This window comes from Heterodontus francisci, chromosome 2 (assembly GCF_036365525.1).
Source record: "Heterodontus francisci isolate sHetFra1 chromosome 2, sHetFra1.hap1, whole genome shotgun sequence".
In the NCBI taxonomy this organism is placed as follows: Eukaryota; Metazoa; Chordata; class Chondrichthyes; order Heterodontiformes; family Heterodontidae; genus Heterodontus; species Heterodontus francisci.
In genome coordinates, this window is record NC_090372.1 from 11,137,292 (window position 1) to 11,158,369 (window position 21,078).

Consider the following 21,078-nt stretch of genomic DNA (forward strand, 5'->3'; position numbering starts at 1 on the left):
TAAAAGGGCCAACATAATCATAGTTTGTAGCAGCCACCAGCAACAGACCAACCACAGCAGCCAGAAGGATAGGTGCACTTAGGGGCTTACTGTACAGTTCTAGTGAGTTCAAAAACTGTTACTTTGCATTATAACCAGCGAACTGCTGGTTGCTTTTTTCCTGTTCAGTTCTTCCTAAGAATTACATAAGTCCAGTTTGCTTTACTTGTGGACAAATAAAATGATGAGACAAGACAATATATATCCAGAGAAATAACTATAGTTAGTGTTTGACTGGATGTGGTGCACTTGTTCCATGTGTTTTTATCTTCCCATGTAACTTGTGCATAAGCCCTGTTCCCAAGAGCTAATCTAACTGAAGGAGCATCAGCGTTGGGTACCTGGCAAGCTCCACAGGATCTGAAAAATACACTAGCTGCGAGTCTAAAAGAATACCCTTCTGTACCTGACATAGAAAGAGCCTCCTCTGCACAAATTACTAGGTACTCACTGTGATAACAAAGAGCTACTTCATAACTACAAACAGCCCATCCAACTTCCTCCTTATCCTGTACCTTGTACAAGAATCTCAACTGCAAATTCTTTGGTTTTGTATCAATTTATCCTTATGCATCTGTAGCATTATTAATAGTGGGAGAGCAGTTCCTAACATAAGTGCACAAATTTCTTAGTAAATTGGCTCTATGAAAAAAAGAACTGGATTTATTTAATCATTTTCAATCGTATTTCTTAATCCGAACGGAAGGAAATAGAAAATTGCTAAGAAAACTGAAGTTAGTTTAGCTAAAAAGCAGCATATAAAAGTAAATTTTGTTCTGGTTACCTTAGGGTTGTCCATAATGGGTGTCACTGTAATATCAGCCTCAGTGTAAATAAGCCCTTTTATTTTGGAGTCCATATCCTGTTGATTAGCAGAAAATATATCAAGATACAAGAGAATAATACTGCACACTACAAGAAAAAGAGGGATTATGTACCAGCCAAATAATTGATCTACAAACCAATAATGATATCTATTAAAACATTAAAATGCTACTTCTGCATATACCGTCTGTCAAATTTTCCATTATAAATTCCTGCATCTACATTTATAATGTAAGCTCCAGGTGCAAATATATCATGCTGCATATACAGCCTCCCCTAGTGGGTGTAATTAAGCATGCAAGGTTTCATAAGCAGTTTGCGTTATAAACATGGACAAAGGATTTTAATATATAAAAATAAGTACAGAATTTATTTCATTCTAATGGGGACTGATTCATGTCTGCTTTTCCCTGGCCCATTATCCCTTAGCTTTTCATGCTGCTTTCTCCAAAAACTACACTTGGTTTGACTGCCCGTGGGCAAAGCCACAGTAGACAGACCAGTATTATTTATAAATGTACGATAACAACATCACGAACAAACATTTCCCACATTCAGAGCATGGTACTAACACTGTGGCACCTCAAAAAAATAGGCACTATAACAATTAATTTTAACGTCTAATACACAGCGTATATACATATTCTCAACATGTGCTTACAAGGTATATGGGCTTCATTAAAATATTGAGACTCTCATCACGGGCAATAAAAAGCTTCATCAAAATTATCAATGGCTGTAATAAACGAATAGAGCAGAATGAAAATAAATTCATATTTCAAAATTTTATTACAGTCAATGTGTACTGGAGTTTTGCAGATAAATTTATGATCTCTTAGATCTTGAATCCCAGGTTAATAGAAACTCCGACACTGGCATAGCAAATCCACTGGTGTAACAATTATCAGAAAGCGACACTGATTTATCTTCTGGAAATGTGGGAGCATTATAGAGCTATAAGTGAATGCAACTAAGGTATTTCCAAAGTCACAAATTGGAAATCTACTAATATTGTGTGTATGTTGCTTCCTAAAGCCTCAGCCTTCTCTTCTTCAGGAAAAACAATCCCAACTTCTCCAATCTATCTTTGTAAATGAAGTTCCTCATTCCTGGAACCATTCCCACGAAGCTTTTCTGCACTCGCTCCAAAGCCTTCACATCTTTCCTCAAATGCGGCACCCAGAACTGGACACAATACTCCTAATACCTCTCTCAACTCCTCCACAGCTTCTGTGTTGTCAGACATCCAATGTTGGATGAGCAGCAACTTCTCCTCGCTAAATGTCAGGAAGACCAATGCCATCATCTTCAGCCCCATCCACAAATTCCGTCCCCTTGCAACTCATTTCACCTCAATCCATGACGACTGTCGCAGGCTGAATCAGACTGCTTGCAATTTCAGCATCTTATTTGACCCCCAAGCTATGCTTTTGGCCCTACATAAATTTCTACCATAAAGAACAATTTTCACCTCTGCAACATTGCCCAGTTACCCCCTACCTCCACCCATCTGCCACCAAAATGCTCATCCATGCCTTTGTCACTTCAAGATTTAACTACACTAAAGTTCTCCATCCGCCACCATAATTTCAGCTCATTCTAAACTCTGCTACCTGTATCCCATTCTGCACGGAGTCTCACTTGTCCATCAACTATGACCTTGCTGTCTGACTGGCTCCTGCTCCCCGTCACCTCTAATTTAAAATTTGCATCCTCATGTTTACACCCATTCATGGCCTTGCACCTCCCCATCTCTACAACACTGTCTCCCCTTCCCTCACTCATCCACCCCCTCAACACAGCAAATCTCTGCCCCCCTGAATCAAGCCTTTTTCCCACACATGTCACTCCACCATTGGTGCTGTGCCTGGAACTCCCTATTTAAACCCTTCTGCCTTTCTTTCTCGTTAAAACCCACCTTAAAACTTACCTCTCCGAGAAAGCTCTAAGTCAACCCTCCTAAAAGCTCTCTCTTAGGCCTGATGTCCAGTTTTTAATTACATCTCTGTGAAGCTCGTCAAGACATTTTTCTACATTAAAGGTGTGAAATGATGTTGCGATTATAATAAGGGGATATCAGTGCATTTATGAACCAGAATTCACTGATTGCAAAAGAATATCTCGACTTAAAGTCATGAGCCCAGACATAAAGACAGAGGCATATTCCTTAGAAATATAGAATTGGAGTTTTTACTGCACTTATTTATTCCCTTCTTTCCCCTTCCTCATAAAAAATATCTGTTCATATACAGACTGCCCCGTCAGTGAGCAGAACATAAGCTCCAACCCAAAATGCAATCACAATCCCTTCAGTCAGAAGTTGCTTTTGACTGGGTATGCGAAAGAGCTCAAATTTCTCCATTTACCTAAATAACCTAGACAAAAGAGGCAAATATCAGCCCAAGAAAAACACCAAGTGCAAATCTCAATTCATACTCCATATATAATTAAGGTGTTGGCTGTGGCTCAGTTGGTAGCACTCTCGTCTCTCCGTCAGAAGGTTGTAGATGCAAGCCCCAATCCAGAGTCTTGAGCACAAGATCTAGGCTGACACTCCAATGCAGCACTGAGGGAGTGTTACATTGTTGGCTAAACGGAAGCTCTGTGTGTCCTTGCAGGTGGATGTAACAGATCGCATGGAACAGCTGGGATGCTTTCCCTGATGTCCTGACAATCCTGGAACTCCCTCCCTGATAGCACCATGGGTGTACCTACAGCACACAGACTGCAGCGGTTCAGGAAGGTGGCTCATCACCACCTTCTCAAAGGCAGTTAGGGATGGGCAATAAATGCTGGCCTTGCCAGCGATCCCCACATCCCATGAACAAAAAAACCAACATCACTAAAAAAAAAATTTATTTATCTTTATCTTCTTGCTGTTTGTGCGACCTTGCTATGCTCAAATTGGCTGCTGTGTTTTCTACATTACAACAGTGACTCACTTCAAAAAGTAATTAATTCGCTGTAAAGCACTTTGGGATGTCCTGAGGTCATGAAAGGAGCTATAGAAACATACTTACTACCTTTCGTATAATGTGCATCCTGTTTTGGGATCCTATTGCTCGCACGGAACTTGGTTAATTTTTTTGCTATTTAACAGATCTTCTTCTTTGGCCTCCTTGTCTCGAGAGACAATGGGTAAGCGCTGAGAGGTGGTCAGTGGTTTGTGGAACAGCGCCTGGAGTGGCTAAAAAGGTCAATTCCAGAGTGACAGACACTTCCACAGGTGCTGCAGATAAAATTGGTTGTCGGGGCTGTAACACAGTTGGCTCTCCCCTTGCACTTCTGTCTTTTTTCCTGCCAACTGCTAAGTCTCTTCGACTCGCCACTCTTTAGCCCCGCCTTTATGGCTGCCCGCCAGCTCTGGCGATCACTGGCAACTGACTCCCACGACTTGTGGTCAATGTCACAGGACTTCATGCCGCGTTTACAGATGTCTTTAAAACAGAGACATGGACGGCCAGCGGGTCTGATACCAGTGATGCGCTCGCTGTACAATGTGTCCTTGGGGATCCTGCCATCTTCCAAGCGGCTCACATGGCCAAGACATCTCAAGCGCCGCTGGCTCAGTAGGGTGTATATTCTGAGGATGTTGGCTGCCTCAAGGACTTCTGCGTTGGAGATACAGTCCTGCCACCTGGTGTCAAGGATTCTCCGGAGGCAGCGAAGATGGAATGAGTTGAGACGTCGCTCTTGGCTGACATACGCTGTCCAGGCCTCGCTGCCGTAGAGCAAGGTACTGAGCACATAGGCTTGAAACACTGGGACTTTTGTGTTCCATGTCAGTGCGCCATTTTCCCACACCCTCTTGGCCAGTCTGGATATAGCAGCTGACGCCTTTCCCATCCGCTTGTTGATTTCTGCATCGAGAGACAGGTTACTGGTGATAGTTGAGCCTAGGTAGGTGAACTCTTGAACCACTTCCGGAGTGTGATCGCTGATATTGATGGATGGAGCATTTCTGACGTCCTGTCCCATGATGTTTGTTTTCTTGAGGCTGATGGTTAGGCCAAATTTGTTGCAGGCAGCCGCAATCCTGTCGATGAGTCTCTGCAGACACTCTTCTGTGTGGGATGTCAATGCAGCATCGTCAGCAAAGAGCAGTTCCCTGATGACGACTTTCCGTACTTTGGTCTTTGCTCCAAGACGGGCAAGATTGAACAACCTGCCATCTGATCTTGTGTGGAGGAGAATTCCTTCTTCTGAAGACTTGAATGCATGTGAGAGCAGCAGGGAGAAGAAAATCCCAAACAGTGTAGGTGCAAGAACACAACCCTGTTTCACGCCACTCAGGATAGGAAAGGGGTCTGATGAGGCACCGCTATGCTGAATTGTGCCTTTCATATTGTCATGGAATGAGATGATGATACTTAGCAGCTTTGGTGGACATCCGATCTTTGCTAGTAGTCTGAAGAGACCACGTCTGCTGACGAGGTCAAAGGCTTTGGTGAGATCTAGGAAAGCAATGTAGAGGGGCATCTGTTGTTCACGGCATTTCTCCTGTAGCTGGCGAAGTGAGAACAGCATGTCAATGGTGGATCTCTCTGCTCGAAAGCCACACTGTGCCTCAGGGTAGACACATTCAGCCAGCTTCTGGAGTCTGTTTAAAATGACTCGAGCAAAGACTTTCTCCACTATGCTGAGCAGGGTGATTCCACGGTAGTTGTTGCAGTCACCGCGGTCACTCTTGTTCTTATAGAGGATGATGATATTGGCATCGCGCATGTCCTGTGGTACTGCTCCCTCATCCCAGCATAGGCAAAGCAGTTCATGTAGTGCTGAGGGTATAGCAGACTTGGCACTCTTGATTATTTCAGGGGTAATGCTATCCTTTCCAAGGGCTTTTCCATTGGCTGGAGAATCAATGGCATCACCGAGTTCCGATTTTGTTGGCTGTTCGTCCAGCTCATCCATGACTGGCAGAGACTGGGCTGCAGTGAGGGTGGTATCAGTAACTGCAGTACAGTTCTAGGTAGTGCTCCACCCAGCGGTCCATTTGCTTGCATTGGTCAGTGATCGTTTCCCCTGATTTAGATTTGAAGGGGGGGCGATCTTCTCGATGGTTGGTCCAAAACCTCTCTTAATGCCATCATACATTCCTCTGATGTTTCCGGTGTCAGAGGCCAGCTGAACATAACTACATAGGTGGTGCCAGTAGTCATTTGCACATTTAACAGATACCATTAATGAATATTGCAAATATATCAAAGATTTCTGTAATAGAAGCAATTAAAACAATTTCTACCTTATGATCATGGAAAAAAAAAGATAAGACGTTCCACTCTGAATCTGCATATAACTTTTATTCTTCAAGCTTATGGGCTTTGGCCCTTCAAGTTCTTTCAATAAAAATAAACTAGTTTGTATCTAAATACACAGCAGGTTGCTACGCAAATTAGCAGCTGTTATATTTAGAGAAAATAATTTTTCCCTATTTCCTTGCAATTTTGACGTCAGGTCTGATTTCTGCCCTTCAACACAAAGTCAAATTCCCTGGCTGGCAGCTTCACTCTTATTTTAATCTCTGTCTGACAGACTGAATAAATCACATTACTCAATATAGTTCAATTGCAAAGTGCTTCAGGTCACCTGATTTCTTCTCTTCCTTCTCATGTGAGAAAAATCTGATCAATAGTCCTTTTTTTTCTCCTTTTGAAAGTTAGGTTTTCTGTCATTTTTAAATTTGGTGCTTAAGTCCAATCATTCACCCTAACCTTTTCCTCCTGGGATAACATTTTTGTTCAAAAACATTATAGACCAACTTATCTCCTGCTGTATCTTTTCAATCTTGGTGTCCTGCACCATGGGAAGTGTCCCTTCATCTTAGTTTCTGAATTAAAATAAGCACTTGCCTTCATCTAAATAGCCATTTTTGTGACTACAGGACATTTATCAAGAAAATAGTACTATCTTCATTCAGCCTGAATCTCTACCATCTGCCTAAACCCAAAAATGTCATATATTCTATTATTTCCTTATATGGTATAAACAATGATATTCTTATAACTGTTTTGCCTTGTTATAACCATGCAGGAATTGTGGGGAAACGAGTGCAGTTTAGGTGCAAAACCTTGAGATTTGTACTTCCAATTAACCACAAGGTGAGGTGGCCAGGTCTAGGCCAGGTGCTTTGAGGGAAAGAGTCCCGAAAAGCCAACTCACAGCAGCTGGCTATCGAGTGGTAATTGCAGGGGATTGACAGCAGATCCTTCATGGTTCAAAATGGCATGAAAAGGCCTCAAAGAGGGAAAAGTAAAATACAAGTTTTGCACATTGTGTGGTAACTTTGAAAGGTCAAAATTGCTATAATTGAATAGGTCAGATTGGCCCTTTGAGACACAACAGAATTCTTGCATACAGACCACTGAATGCAATATCCTGCAGCTCCACAATACAGTAAAGATAACAGCATAATCAACAACTTAAAATCTCTGGAGCAACTCAGGATTATAAAAGGCAACAGTATGAGCTTTTCAGCACAGCCCTACATTGGCTATGTACTGTTATAGCCTGTTTACATTAGCAATCAGTGGCAAGAGCAGTACTGGCATGTGTACAAATCTACTTTATAAAACACAATGTAAATTCTGTGAATCATAGAAAGTTTAAGACACAGAAAGAGGCCACTTGGCCCATCGCGTCTGTGCCGAACAAAATATGATCCACCTATTCTAATCCCACCTTCCAGCATCTGGTCCATTGTCCTGTAGCTTACGGCACTTGAGGTGCATATCCAGACTCCTTTTGAATGAGTTGAGGGTCTCTGCCTCAACTACCCTTTCAGGCAGTGAGTTCCAGACCATCACCACTCTCTGAGTGAAAAAGTTTTTCCTCATCTCCCCTCTAATTTTTCTGCCAATCACTTTAAATCTATGCCCCCTCGTCACTGACCTCTATGCCAAGGTGAATAGACCCTTCACCTCCACTCTATCCAGGCCCCTCAAAACTTTGTACATTTCAATCTTCCAAGATTCTATAGACTCTGGAACAGTTCCTACAGATTGGAAGGTAGCTAATGTAACCCCACTATTTAAAAAGGGAGGTAGAGAGAAAGCAGGGAATTGTAGACCAGTCAGCCTGACGTCGTTAGTGGGGAAAATTCCAGAGTCCATTATCAAAGATTTTATAGCAGAGCACTTGGAGAACAGTGGTAGAATCGGGCAGAGTCAGCATGGATTTACGAAAGGGAAATCATGCTGCACAAATCTACTAGAATGCTTCGAGGATGCAACTAGTAGAGTTGATGAGGGGGAGCCAGTGGATGTGGTTTATTTGGACTTCCAGAAGGCTTTCAACAAAGTCCCACATAAGAGATTAGCGTGTAAAATTAAAGCGCATGGGATTGGGGGTAGTGTATTGCGATGGATAGAAAATTGGTTGGCAGACAGGAAACAAAGAGTAGGGATAAATGGGTCTTTTTCCGAATGGCAGCCAGTGACTAGTGGGGTACTGCAGGGATCGGTGTTAGGACCCCAGCTATTCACAATATACATTAATGATTTAGATGAGGGAACTAAATGTAATATCTCCAAATTTGTAGACGACACAAAACTCTGTGGGAGGGTGAGTTGTGAGAAGGATGCAGAGAGGCTTCAGGGTGATTTGGACAAGTTGAGTGAGTGGGCTAATGCATGGCTGATGCAGTATAATGTAGATAAATGTGAGGTTATCCACTTTGGTAGCAAAAACAGGAAGGCAGATTATTATCTGAATGGCTATAAACTGAGAGAGGGGAATATGCAGCGAGACCTGGGTGTTCTCGTACACCAATCGCTGAAGGTAAAGCATGCAGGTGCAACAGGCAGTAAAAAAGATAAATGGTACGTTGGCCTTTATAGCGAGAGGATTTGAGTACAGGAGCAGGGATGTCTTGCTGCAATTATACAGGGCCTTGGTGAGGCCACACCTGGAATATTGTGTGCAGTTTTGGTCTCCTTATCTGTTCTTGCTATAGAGGGAATGCAGTGAAGGTTTACCAGACTGATTCCTGGGATGGCGGGACTGACGTATGAGGAGAGATTGAGTCCGTTAGGATTATATTCGCTGGAGTTCAGAAGAGTGAGGGGGGATCTCATAGAAACCTATAAAATTCTAACAGGACTTGACAGGGTAGATGCAGGAAGGATGTTCCCGATGGTGGGGGAGTCTAGAACCAGGGGTCATAGTCTGAGGATACGGGGTAAACCTTTCAGGACTGAGATGAGGAGAAATTTCTTCACCAAGAGAGTGGTGAGTCTGTGGAATTCGCTACCACAGAAAGCAGTTGAAGCCAAAATATTGTATGTTTTCAAGAAGGAGTTAGATATAGCTCTTGGGTCTAAAGGGAGCAAAGGGTATGGGGCGAAAGCGGGAACAGGCTACTGAGTTGGATGATCAGCCATGATCATAATGAATGGCGGAGCAGGCTCGAAGGGCCGAATGGCCTACTCCTGCTCCGAAATTCTATGTTTCTGATTCTATGTTTCAATCAGATCTCCCCTCAGCCTTCTCTGTTCCAAGGAGAACAACCCCAGCCTATCCAATCTTTCCTTATAGTTGCATTTTTCCAGTCCTGGCATCATCCTTGTAAATCTCGTCTGTACCCTCTCTACTGCAATTACATCCTTTCTGTAATGAGGTGGCCAGAACAGCACACAGTACTCAAGTTGTGGTCTAACTAATGAGTTATACAGTTCCAGCATAACCTCCCTGCTCCTGTATTCTATACCTCGGCTAATAAAAGAAAGGATTCCATATGCCTTCTTAACCACCTTATCGACCTGCCCTGCTACCTTCAGGAATCTGTGGACATTCACTCCAAGGTCCCTCACTTCCTCTACACTTCTCACTTTTTTCCCCATTAGTCGTGTATTCCTTTGCCTTTTTTGACCTCTCCAAATGCATCACCTCACACTTCTCCAAGGTGAATTCCATTTGCCACTTTTCTGCCCATCTGACCCGACCATCAATATTTTCCTGCAGCCTACAGCTATCCTCCTCGCTATCTACCACATGGCCAATCTTTGTGTCGTCTGAAAATTTCTTGATCATGCCCCCTACATTTACGTCCAAATCGCTAACATACACCACAAAAAGCAGGGGAGCCAGTACTGAACCCTGTGAAATGCCACTGGAAACAACCCTCCAGTCGCAAAAACAGACATCAACAATTACCCTTTGTTTCCTGCCACTGAGCCAATTTTGTATCCATCTTGCTGCATTTCCCTCGATCCCATGGTATTTTATTTTTTAACCAGTTTGCCATGTGGACCTTGTCGAAAGCCTTGCTAAAATCCATGTAGACCACATCAACTGCACTAACCTCATCGATCTTCCTTGTTACTTCTTCAAAAAATTCGATCAAGTTGGTCAAACAAGATCTTCCCTTAACAAATCCATGCAGACTATCCTTGATTAACCAGTGCCTTTATAAGTGACAGTTTATCCTGTCACTCAGAATAAATTCCAATAATTTGCCCTCTACTGAGGTGAGACTGACTTGCCTGTAATTATTCAGTCTATCCGTCGCTCCCTTTTTAAACAGAGGTACAAAGTTAGCAATTCTCCAATCATCCAGCACCAGACCTGTATCCAGTGAGGACTGGAAAATGATGGTTAGACTCCGTTATTTCCTCTCTTGCTTATTTTAACAGCCTAGGATACATTTCATCTGGCCCTGGTGATTTATTAACTTTCAAGGATGCTAATCCCATTAATACTTCCTCTCTCCCTATGTTTATCACATCCAATACTTCACACTCTTCCTCCTTAACGACAATATCTGCATCGTCCCCCTCTTTTGTGAAGACAGACACAAAGTATTCATTAAGAACCATACCAATATCTTCCGCCCCTACACAGAGGTTACCTTTTTGGTCTTTTATGGGCCCTACTCTCTCCTTAGTTACCCTCTTACTCTTGATGTATTGATAAAGATCTTTGGGTTCACCTTGATTTTGCTTGCCAATATTTTTTCATGCCCTCTCTTTGCTTTCCTAATTTCCTTTTTGATTTCACCCCTCCACTTTCTATACTCCTCTCGGCTTTCTGTAGTATTGAGCTCTCTGTGTTGGACATAAGCTTTCCTTTTCCGCCTTATCTTACCCTGTAGCTTCTTTGACATCCATGGGACTCTAGATTTGGCCGCTTCCCCCATATTCTTTGTGGGAACATGTTTATTCTGAACTCCTTGAATCTCCCCTTTGAATGTCTCCCACTGTTCTGACACTGATTTACCTTCAAGTAGCTGTTTCCAATCCACTTTCACTAAATCACTCCTCAGTTTAGTAAAATTGGTCTTGCCCCAGTTGAGAACTGAGAATTCCGAACTCTGCATTGAACCTCTCACAATGAAGTTTCACTTTGGGTTAAGTTTCATGGCAGCAGTGATTCAGAAGTAACAGTGTAAAAGCTTTGCAGAGGGATTTAACCATTCCAATAGATTCTATGTTTCCATGTACATGGGACAAAGCTTCTTTTGCGAAAATTCACATTGTGGTTATCTGAATCTCAAATGGACTGAGAAACTGTACTTTTGAAACTCTTGGAAATTGTTTGTTCTACATCCTTACATAACACAAATCAGAAATTACTGGCAGAAAATGGCTATGTAAACATCCAATACAAGCACCACACAAAAGTTAGTTCAATCCATGCAGTGTAAATGCTAACCAAGGGTTTAGTCTCGTAAGTTGCTTCTTGGTCACCAATAGCACTCACATAAACATTCCTAGCCTTTGTTTTGCGCCTTTCCAAAGGCAATCAGAGTTAGAAACTTGCCATGTGGGGAATCAGTGGGGTCAAACTTGCATCTTAAAGCACAACGACACATCTTCCCATTTAAATATCAATAACTTTCTTTTTCACAACCAACAGTGACAACTAAAACCCAATTTATGAAGGATAGGCTCCAGGTGTGCCTCATGTGAAGTAAAAATAAAATACAAATGGTCAGAATACTCCCTTCCCCAAAACACCTCCTATTGCTGCTGCAAGATGAGGGGAGGAAAAAATAAATTACTTTTCACTTTTCATCCCACCAGCCTCCATATCCAAAGGATCATCCTCCGCCATTTTCGCCACCTCCAGCGTGATGCCACTACCAGTCGCATCTTCCCCTCCCTTCCCCTGTCAGCATTCCGAAGGGATCGTTCCCTCCGCGACACCCTGGTCCACTCCTCCATTACCCCCACCACCTCGTCCCCGTCCCAGGGCACCTTCCCTTGCAATCGCAGGAGGTGTAATACCTGCCCATTTACCTCCTCTCTCCTCACTATCCCAGGCCCCAAACACTCCTTTCAGGTGAAGCAGCGATTTACTTGTACTTCTTTCAATGTAGTATACTGTATTCGCTGCTCACAGTGTGGTCTCCTCTACATTGGGGAGACCAAGCGCAGACTGGGTGACCGCTTTGCGGAACATCTCCGCTCAGTCCGCAAGCAGGACCCTGAGCTTCCGGTTGCTTGCCATTTCAACACTCCCCCCTGCTCTCATGCTCACATCTCTGTCCTGGGATTGCTGCAGTGTTCCAGTGAACATCAACGCAAGCTCGAGGAACAGCATCTCATCTACCGATTAGGCACACTACAGCCTGCCGGACTGAACATTGAGTTCAATAATTTCAGAGCATGACAGCTCCCCACTTTACTTTCATTTTTAGTCATTTTTAGTTATTTTTTCTTCCTTTTTTTTTTTTGCATTCCTTTTTACATTTTTTGCATTTATTTCATTTCATCTTAGTTTGTTCAGTTTGCTTACCCACTGTTTTTTTCAGGTTTGCACTTGCTGCTGTTCAATATTCAGTGTATTTACACCTAATCTGTACTAATGCTTTGTCTTTCAAAACACCATTAACATATTGTTTGCCTTTGCTCTGTGACCTTTTGGTCAGCTATGTGGCCTGGTCCAATCTGCACCTTCTCCTTTGTTATCTCTTGCCCAACCCCCACCTCACTTGTTTATAATCTGTGACTTTTCTAATATTTGTCAGTTCCGAAGAAGGGTCACTGACCCGAAACGTTAACTCTGCTTCTCTTTCCACAGATGCTGCCAGACCTGCTGAGTGAATCCAGCATTTCTTGTTTTTGTTTCAGATTTCCAGCATCCGCAGTATTTTGCTTTTATAAAAAATAAATTAACATGAGTTTTGCTTTCTTACTATCTCCCCCATATGAATCATCATGAAAACACCTCTCCTGGTTTCGGCCAAGAGGAATAGCCAGCCCAAATGAGTTTGCAGAGATTTTGGACTGGAATTCATTATTGGACAACTTATTCATTTTGCCCTGAACAATAACGGTACCTTTTCTTTAAGCCACAAGAGGGCAGAAGGGAGCTGTCAGACATTCAACCGTTCTGAAACAAGTTGAACCTGGCTCGGGTATAAAATTAAAACCCAACCCGGGCCCGACCCGACCACAGCCAACCCGAACCCGAGCCCTTTAATTCTTTCTCGCGCCCGACCTGCCCAAATCTCCTTCATCCGTTCCGGCAGCAGGCTATTCCTACAGCTGGAATTGTGGAGAATCATGGGCAAGCCTGACCCTGTGACTTCCCGGAAGCAGTGTCCAGCCCGACCCGACCCAAGCCCGAATGCTGGACTCAGAATTTCGACCTGACCCAAACCCGACACATAGTCGGGTCAGGTCGGGTTCGGGCAGATGAGCCAGGCTTTAGTTGAAGGGATAGGCATATTCATGAGAACATTTCTTGTTCCTTGCAGTACAAGCAATAGCAAAAATACAGAGAAAATTCTAGATAACATGACATTCATTCTATAAGGTAAGACAACGATTAATGCATTTACAACTGGACTTTACAGAATTAGATTGGGTCCTAATGTCATTGTGATAAATTCTTATTTTAAACAAACATGTTGCATACAATGGCACAAAAAACAGTAGCTCTAATTTTTGCAAGAAAGATATTTGTGAAGAGTCTTAAGATGAACTTCGAGGACAAATTCCTAAATTAATATTTAGTACAAATCATGCTGTTCCATTCATTATTAGTGAGCATTGCCGTGTCTGCTGTGTTTTATAGCAGAAGAAGTAACTATGTGATCAAAGCCTCCAATGGGGCTAACTAATCAAGTTGCATCAGTAAGTGAACAATGAGAGTACAGCCATAACGGACAACTGATCTCATCCCGCTTTTGCTCTTAAATTAGCTAAAATTACCTGCACAAAATGAAATTTTGAAAAGTTCTAAACTTTGTAGCCAAATCTTTTGTAGTTTTTTGATAACTTTAAAAGCTTAATTGACCTTTGAATGACTAGGAGCAGTGTTCTGCACATGCATGGCATCACATCGCTCAAACCTATATCAGAGTTAAACCTGCAACATAACAGGGCCATTGATTTAAATAAGCATGTTTATCACCCTGTAAACAGCCCATTATGAAGCTGTTGAAAACCTGTTTTCTAGGAATTTAACCTATTTAGTTGAATGAAAGCAGTCGGATGTCTTTCGGTGATTAGATGCATACAGGAATTATGGTGAACCAGAACTAGGGGCCATAAATATAAGACAGTCACTAATAAATCCATTAGGGAATTCAGGAGAAACTTCTTTGCCCAGAGAGCAGTTAGAATGTGGAACTCACTATGACAGGGAGTAGTTGAGGTGAATAATAGATGCAATTGAGGGCAAGCTAGATAAGCACATGAGGGAGAAAGGAATACAAGGGATTAGAAGGAGGAGGATGGGAAGAGATTCATGTGGAGCGTAAAAACCAGCATGGACCTGATAGGCTGAATGGCCTGTCTTTGTGATGTAAACACTTGTAATATTTGCAATACGTGGTAAAGAACGCTGTATTCCAAACAGCACAGGTTATTAACAGTCTGCACGGATCAGATTCAAACTCTCTGATCTTCAGAAGAATTAAGAATATCCAATGATGAAGTATGAGGGCTCTGAACTGAACTTGAGTTCCAAATATGAAAATAAAGTACCTATAAAATGACATCCCTAGAGGCTCATCTAAGTAAGTTAGCGTGTAGCTACGTTACGTCAACGTATAAGGTCCATGTTCTGATCCCTAAGTAACTGGCAGTGGCAAATGTGGGATTACAACTGGGTTAGAAAAGGGAAAAATCAACCACTCTTGCTTGGTGTCTAGTGACCAGCTCCTGCCCACCCCCACCCCACCTCACCTCACCTCACCCCTGGCCAGCTAGAAGTGTGCATTTCTGGATGTCAGGTAAGGACTCAATCAGGCTCGGTTACAAATGCCCCTAGCTGTTGAATGGGCTGTCATCACACACAATCACATCAACAATGACCTTTCAGGGATGTATCAGATGCCAACTGGCATCGATGGAGCCAATAAGGAGTTGCTGCTGTCCATGGGTTTGAGGTGGGGGGGGGGGGGGGGGCGGGGTGGCGTGGGGGTAGAAGAAGGGGTGGGAATTAAAGAAATGGAAAAAAGCTAAATGAAAGTAAACAAGTCTATGGACATGAAGTAACAATGTTCTTTATCAATGGAAAGGTTTTACAGCATAAAGATCAGCCACATTTACTATTGCTACAATTCAAGCAGAGGCAAGATTCCTTGCCCAACTTCAAAAAAAGAATTTTGTGAAAAGGGTTCAATTAGTTAGAGGACTGCAACCTCATTTCCTCAAATCCACAAAATGACCACTATTCACTCCTAGCCTCTTTCCCCTCCCTCCCTAAAGCATATTTCTTCACTGAAATATACATTGGTCAGTGCAGCTGATGAACTTGAAAAATATTTTTACGAACGGCTTTTGAAAGAGCTCTCTCTGATAACAATCCCAAACACACCAATCTCCTCCCTCCGCTAAGAACAAAATTTATTATGAGAATGCAAAATAGAACAAAAAGTATAGGTTAGCTAGAAAGTATAAATTTAAACATAAGGGGGTGCCACACTTTAACATACCTCTGGTGAAATGGAGGAGCCTTTTGGTGGAGCACTCTGGTTTATACTGCTGTTCTGGCTTACATTCGAGCTAGTTCTTGGTGTTGGATGAGAGCTGTTTCAAGTAAGAGAAAGCATGAGCTGAAACTGTTTTTTTCCCCCCCTTTTACACACTCTTAAAATAAACTCAATGGTAGCAAGAATGATTAAAAAAAAAGTAAACTGAACAGTAACAAATCTGCTGGTAAGTGCATTGCTGCAGCATAGGTTTCTATTCAGCTCACCACGCAAGGGCTCTGATCTCAGCCAAACAAAGAAAATCAAAGAGGTATATTGTCAGAGGGCAACAATCCAAGTAAAATTAATTCAGACCCTTCTATTACCTCCTTAGGCAAAGGGTGAGAAATTGTGTGCCCCCTCCATTGTGAAATGGTGCATGATTTTGGGGGCATGGGGTGGTACAAAAAAATTACATAATGTGGGTAATGCATAAAAAAAAATTAAATATTAATTTTAAAAAGGCATAGCACAAAATTCTCCTCCAAATCTGAAGGCACATAGCATTCGAAACAAAACAGATGAACTGATAGCGCAAATAGAAATAAGTAAGTACGATCTGATAGCCATTACAGAGCCATGGCTGCAAGGTGACATGGATTGGGACCTGAATATAGAAGGGTACATGACATTTAGGAAGGACAAAAAGCTAGGAAAAGGTGGGGAGGGGTGTGGCTCTGTTAATTAATCATGGTATTAGCACAATAGAGAGGGATGACCTAAGTTCAGGAAACTAGGATGTAGAAGTGGTTTGGTTAGAGATGAGAAATGATAGAAGCAAGAAGTCACTCGTGGGAGTGGTGTACAGGCCCCCCCACAGTAACCACACGGTAGGACGGGGTATAAAGGAAGAAATAATGGCAGCTTGTTAGAAAGGTACGGCGGTAATCATGGGGGATTTTAATCTACATATAGACTGCGAAAATCAGATGAGAAAAGGTAGCCTAGATGAGTTCATAGAATGTTTTTGGGATAGTTTCTTAGAACAGCACATTCTGCAGCCAGAGAGCAGGCTCTACTAGACCTGGTATTGTGCAACAAGATAGGATTAATTGATGACCTCATAGTGAAGGCACCCATAGGTAGCAGCGAGCACAGTATGACTGAATTTTACATTCAGTTTGAGGGAGAAGAATGGGTCCAGGACTAGTACTTGAAACTTAAATAAGGACAATTATGAGGGCATGAAAGCAGAGCTAACTAAAGTGAACTGGAAAGTTAGGTTAAAGAATAGGTCAATAGAGACGCAGTGGCAGACATTTAAGGGGCTACTTCAGAATACACAGAATAGATATATTCCAATGAGGAATAAAAATTCCAAGGGAGGACCCACTAACTGTGGTTACCTGAAAAAGTTAAAGATAGCATCAAACTTAAAGTTTGTACAATTGCACAAAGATGGGTGGCAGGTCAGAAGATTGGACAGAATATAAAGAACTGCAAAGAATGACTAAAAGATTGATAAGGAGGGAAAAATTAGAGTATGAGAAAAAACTAGCTAGAAATATAAAAACATATAGTAAGAGTTTCTATAGATATTTTTAAAAAAGAGTTAAGAAAGTGAGAGTTGGTCCTAATTAAAGTGAGGGCTGAATTTTACCCCCCCCCCCCCCACAAAGAGCGGGTGGTGGTGGGGGGGGTAGCTTAAAATGGAGTGGAGGCTCCAGCAGCCCTTCCTGAACTGCTCCCACCTCCGCCGCCACTTTACGCAGGGTGGCGGCGGCAAAAAATGGCCCACCTGCCCCAGGCCAATCAAGGCCCTTAAGTGGTGTTGCAGGTGGTGGTGTTCTCATGCATTTCCTGCCCTTGTCCTTCTAGTTGGTAGAGGTCACAGGTTTGGAAGGTGCTGTCTGAGGAGCCTAAATTACAGTAATCCATGACTGGATGATACTTTCAATATGCCCTGTGCACACAATTATTTCATCATGTCACTGTAGAATTAATAGTGTTTAGCACAATGCAACAATGTCATTTTTATGTGGTCAGTTTTCCAAATGATTAATTTAACTGAACTAAGGGTTCTCCCAAATTTTTCCTCATTCATTGATAGACGTTCAAACTGGTGAAAAACAAAGTTGCCTTGCTTACATGTCAAGCAGGTCACTGTCCTGCCCCCTTTGAATATGCAAAAATTGTTACTAGCCTCAGGTTCTGAAAAATCCTTCACCTGATAAGCCCTACTTGTCGAAAGGCTCTGCCAACAGAGATCCTTCAATACAACTGAACCCCATCCAAATTTTAGTGAGAGAAATGGTCCAATAGTACAAGTGACACATGTATATACCTGAGTAAGAAGATAGACTCCTTGGAGTTACTGTCCAGGGCACTCTTCGGCTGTAAATCAGCAGGATTTTCTGCAAAATAATGAGCAAACGTCAATTTATACCTCTCTTTCCTCCCATGACACTCTTTAAAACCTACCTCTCTGACCAAGCTTTTGGTCACCTCATATCTCCTGTGGCTGTCAAATTTTGTTTAATAACACTTCTGTGAAGTGCTTTGGGACATCTTCTGAAGCTAAAGGTGCTACATAAATACAAGGTTGTTGTAAGGAGCAAAGTGTCATCAACCATGAGCCAAGTTTTAATCAAACCTTTTTGTCAATATACATACACAAAATAAATTAACAGTATAGGTTACATACTGACATATTTTCTCTACACGCCTTCATACGTAAAAAAATATACAACCTTCTTATTCTCTAAATGTATTGTGTAAGCTCACTTTTAGTTACCATAACCTCAGACTAGCCTGGTTTCACTGGTCAGGCTGTCACAAAACTCAGCATTACAGCTGTTAACTGCATGTTACAAACATGCTATCAACCTTCATACCTGTGTGTTTTTCTCTCTCTAAGACTCGCCACCTTATGTTTGTGAGATGAGGCTGCTGCCCACAAGCTGTCAATCAAAGAGGACTGAAACCAATCAAGAGCCTGCACTTTTCTTTTAAGCTTCAAAAATTGCTGTCAAAGACAATATCCCTATATTGAGGGAGAGCCTTTGTCATGTGGCTTAAGCAGCCTATACCTAGCATCACCAAACAACATGATGTGTGAATTGAAGACCTTAAACAATCTGACATCACAATGATGCCCCTGTGAAAAACCACTCACAATATCGCGAGATGTTTGGGGTTCTAAATAATATCCACCTTGGGTTAATTAATTAAACATTTCAAAACAATTGTGCATGCCCAAAATAAACCAGCATACTGAGGGAAAATCAAACCAACAAATAAATTGATAAAATTATATATGTTGCAGGTTACAGAAACTCAACACAGGCAAAAACCCATTTTGCCACTGCGACCGTAACTAAAAACGTGCTTTCCACACAGGAACTCGACAAGTTCCCTTTTAAAATGTCTGTAGCAAATCCGTATCCGCCACATGCTCATATCATCTGTTCCAAAGGGTGATGACACTCTTCAAAAAGAAATACTTGCTGCCCTCTAACCAAATTCTTTTCCTGCGTATAAATGCAAAATACTGCGGATACTGCCTGCCCTATTCTGTTTTTATTTCTTTTCCTACATATTCTATTTGCATCCCTCCCCAACTCAAAATACCTATATAAACTGATCAGTAAAATCTCATTGTTTAAAAAACTTTAAATCATGTTTGCTCTCACCCTATTTCTTAAGTTATTCATAGGATGTGGGCATCACTGTCAAGTCCAGCAATAATTGCCCATCCCTGGTTTCTCTAAAGTAAATGTAATCAAAGGAATTCTGCCAATGATGAGAAATTTTATTTTACCTAATTTGTAGGACTTTTGTTGCGGGTTGCTGTCCATTTGAAGTCTTGATGCTTCCAGGCTTTCACTGCCTCCTGTATGTTGCAGATCATTAGCAACGACTGACGAACAAGTTTCATTGTCACTAACGGAAAAAATACCAGATTCAAGATGTGAGACTGTCACTTCCAAAGTTAGAATTCAGCATATATTTTTACACTTCTATTACATATTGTACACATGCATATTTGTGAGCTCTAATTTTCCAACACGATCCTTGATGTTCGGAATCAGAGATAAAGAACACAGGTCAGTGCCATTAGGGAATTTTAATTCTTGGTCTCCACCACTAGAAGCAAAGAGCTAAAATCTAAATCACATTGGCAACTGTTGGGCTTTTTTGGCAAATAAGCTACCAAGTTCCAAGTGGGCAGGAAGAATAGAAAAAGCAAAACTATTGAGATAGCTTTTAAATAGTAAATTTTAAAAATGCTGTGCTTAATTTACCTGCAATACAGGTATCGAGAATAAATTTAACAATTGCATTTAACCTCTTCAAATTTTGTTTTAATTCCAGTTCAAAATATTTGACAGGTGTACATTCGCTGACAAGTTACATGGATTAACTGATAGTTGATGCACCTAAATGTGGCAAAGAAATAAGAATATAAAGAACTCAGTTATCAACATTTCCCTAGTAAAGGCAGTGGTTAGCACCGTAGCCTCACAGCTCCAGTGACCCGGGTTCAGTTCTGGGTACTGCCTGTGTGGAGTTTGCAAGTTCTCCCTGTGACTGCGTGGGTTTCCGCTGGGTGCTCCGGTTTCCTCCCACAGCCAAAGACTTGCAGGTTGATAGGTAAATTGGCCATTATAAATTGCCCCTACTGTAGGTAGGTGGTAGGAGAATGGTAGGGAATATGGGATTAATGTAGGATGAGTATAAATGGGTGATTGTTGGCCGGCACAGACTCGGTGGGCCAAAGGGCCTGTTTCAGTGCTGTATCTCTAAATAAATAAACTTGACACATGGTATTACGTAAAGTTCAGCTATAGCTCCTAAACAGTTGATGATAAATGGAAACATTATTCCCCTCTCTGCTAAAAGGTCTACAGTAGACTGCTGAAGGACTTAACCAATTCATGGAAAATAGTCAATAATTTAGATCAAGATTCTGAAAGTTGGAACAGCTTAGAACATACATCTGCTGTTCAACTTTTTTTCCCCTTTTTGTTCAACTTAGAAGGATCAATTTACTTTATCCTTAACTACAGAACTTCCATGCATTTTAACTGAAAAATTACTGTGCTTATGATTTGTTTTTAAATTCATTCTCAGCATCACTGGTAAGGCCAACATTTATTGCCCAGCCCTAGTTGCCCCAAAGTGGTGGGGAGTCACCTTCTTGAACTACAGCAGTTCATTTGAAGACGCTCCCACAATGTTGTTAGATATAGAGTTCCAAGATTTATACCCAGCAACAATGAATGGTGGCACATGTCCAAGTCAGAATCTATCTCCACCACATTCTCACGCAGTGTATTCCAGATCCTAAC

The 21,078-nt window shown here is 41.9% G+C and overlaps 1 protein-coding gene across 9 annotated transcripts in view; it reads right to left on the bottom strand.

The window, feature by feature from the left end:
* ulk4 (unc-51 like kinase 4) overlaps positions 1 to 21,078 on the bottom strand; it is a 448,354-nt gene that overhangs the window by 404,366 nt on the left and 22,910 nt on the right. For all 9 annotated transcript variants that reach the window (XM_068054427.1, XM_068054423.1, XM_068054428.1 and 6 more), the window contains 4 exons: positions 19,548 to 19,669; positions 18,072 to 18,141; positions 15,752 to 15,845; positions 824 to 901 (listed from right to left, as the gene is read on the bottom strand). In XM_068054427.1, coding sequence (XP_067910528.1) covers positions 824 to 901; positions 15,752 to 15,845; positions 18,072 to 18,141; positions 19,548 to 19,669 — 364 coding nt within the window. The remainder of the gene's footprint in view (positions 1 to 823; positions 902 to 15,751; positions 15,846 to 18,071; positions 18,142 to 19,547; positions 19,670 to 21,078) is intronic.